The 2,008-nt window shown below is 36.7% G+C and overlaps 1 protein-coding gene across 1 annotated transcript; it reads left to right on the top strand.

The window, feature by feature from the left end:
- Positions 1–447: 447 nt before the first annotated feature.
- Positions 448–2,002, top strand: LOC118743039 (cytochrome P450 12b1, mitochondrial-like). The gene is made up of 4 exons (XM_036475514.1): positions 448–1,147; positions 1,205–1,313; positions 1,383–1,629; positions 1,720–2,002. Exons 1-4 carry the CDS (start codon positions 1,124–1,126, stop codon positions 1,895–1,897), a joined length of 558 nt encoding a protein of 185 aa, XP_036331407.1. The 5' UTR covers positions 448–1,123; the 3' UTR covers positions 1,898–2,002.
- Positions 2,003–2,008: the final 6 nt, after the last annotated feature.

Genomic DNA, 2,008 nt, shown 5'->3' on the forward strand with positions numbered 1-2,008 from the left:
AAAAATAAGAAAATGTAAACATGTTTCACTGCTTTGCGCCTTCTTCAAACACTGCTTTGCGAAACTACAGCTTAATAAATCGTTGAAAAGATACCCACCTTAATGTGAATCTTATCAGCTGGTAAAGAACGTGCAACTGTGGATGGATTTTGTGAGTTTCCGCGCATTCTCATTAATGGTTGAGCAGTAGGTGCAATGAACTTGTTTGGGGTATTCGCAAAATTGCATGATAAAGTAATAATTGTTTTTTTAAGAATTACTATAAATAAATATCTTTGTGTGTTTTAATACATATAACAACACAAACCTGTTTGCCGAATACAGATAAAGTAGACGTTTATGATCAGCTTACTCATTAAACGTGGTTTGCTATGCAAATAAAGGCGGTCTGGTTTCTTAAGAGGTATGTATGTACATTAGGGTGGTCCTTAAAAAATCAAATGAACGATTTTTATCAGTCTCACCCCCTCAATCGGTAATACGACGATCACATATATCACATATAAATTTTGGTTTCGATTGGAGACAGTTAAGGCGTGTCTCACAGGGGACACAGTTTAGATTCCTCTATAGGGACTAAAAAATTAAAATTAATTTTTTTTTGCATCTAATACCCAAAATCGAGACTATCATACTCGAAGATATCTCATATAAATTTTGGTCCCGATTGGAGTTGTTTAAGATGTGTTGCAAAGGGGTCAAAGGCCAGAAGCCTCTATGGAGACTCAAAAAATTGAAAATATTTTTTTCATTTAATACCCAAAATCGATACTACTAAAGTCGAAGATATCACATATAAATTTTGGTCCTGACTGCAGTCGGTTAGGACGTTTTTATTGGGTAGTCTGAAGTTTGACCCCTGTGCGATACGGCTTAACCGACTCCAAACAGCGTCAAAACTTATATATGATATCTTCGACTATAGTAGCATCGACGTAGGGGTTGAGGCTTACAAAGTCTGATGTAAAAATTTACATCCTACAATTAAGGACCACCCTAATGTGCATATCCCTTTTCTTCTCATTGGTTCATAGACACTGATACGATGTATTGTATGTATGTACATTATACCAGGGGTGCTCAAAAAATGTAACGTACTGAACCAAACGATAGCAACTTCAATATGAGTTACCACAGTTGTCGAAGTGTATTTAACTCATTCATGTTAAATATCTGCGCTTATTCATGTTTACTTTTTTTTTAGAACCTGTTGGCAGATACAACCTACGAGGAGGAGTGGGCAAGCGCAAAGGAATATAACGAAATACCTGGACCAACAAGTATTGGATTAATGATGGACTTTTTACCAGGCGGTACGATAATAGTCAAAAGCAAATTATAAAGTAATTACGAACATTTTAATTGTGTGTTTTTTTTTTTAGGAGAACTTTATGGCGCAAATTTTTTGAAATTGTTTGGAACAATGCGCAAACGCTATGGTGACCTGTTTGTGTTTCGCGGCTCTTTCGGTCGCGAAGATTTAGTATGCACTTATAATGTAATTGATTTCGAAAAAGTATATAGAACTGAAGGAGTTTGGCCTGTACGGGATGGTGTAGGAAGCTTTAAACACTATCGGAAGGTAGAGAATCCAAAAGCATATGGTGGCATATTGGGATTGGTGGCAGAGTGAGTAGTATTGAACTAAAATGCAAAGTAGTCGGTCGAATAAGGATAACATTTTGATGCTGCAAACTTTATCACCACTAATGTATGTAGGCAAGGTGAAGGTTGGTTCAATATACGCCAGAAGGTAAATCCAATCTTGATGAAGGTACAAAATATGCGTGAAGCATTGCCGGAAATCGATCGTATTGCAATGGAGTTGGTGGAAAAGTATGTTATGTGTTCTATTTACGGGGCAATTCTGGCTAAGATAGTTGCAAGTCTTTTGTAAGATATTTATCACCGGCACACAAAAAATAAACATGTATTACGGCCCGCTGAATCCGAATCTGTAGTCCGTTTGACTGGCACACCCTCAAACTTTCGAGAAAATTGCAAAAAA

This window comes from Rhagoletis pomonella, unplaced genomic scaffold (genome assembly GCF_013731165.1).
Source record: "Rhagoletis pomonella isolate Grant_MI unplaced genomic scaffold, Rhpom_1.0 Rhpom_scaffold_00007, whole genome shotgun sequence".
In the NCBI taxonomy this organism is placed as follows: domain Eukaryota; kingdom Metazoa; phylum Arthropoda; class Insecta; order Diptera; family Tephritidae; genus Rhagoletis; species Rhagoletis pomonella.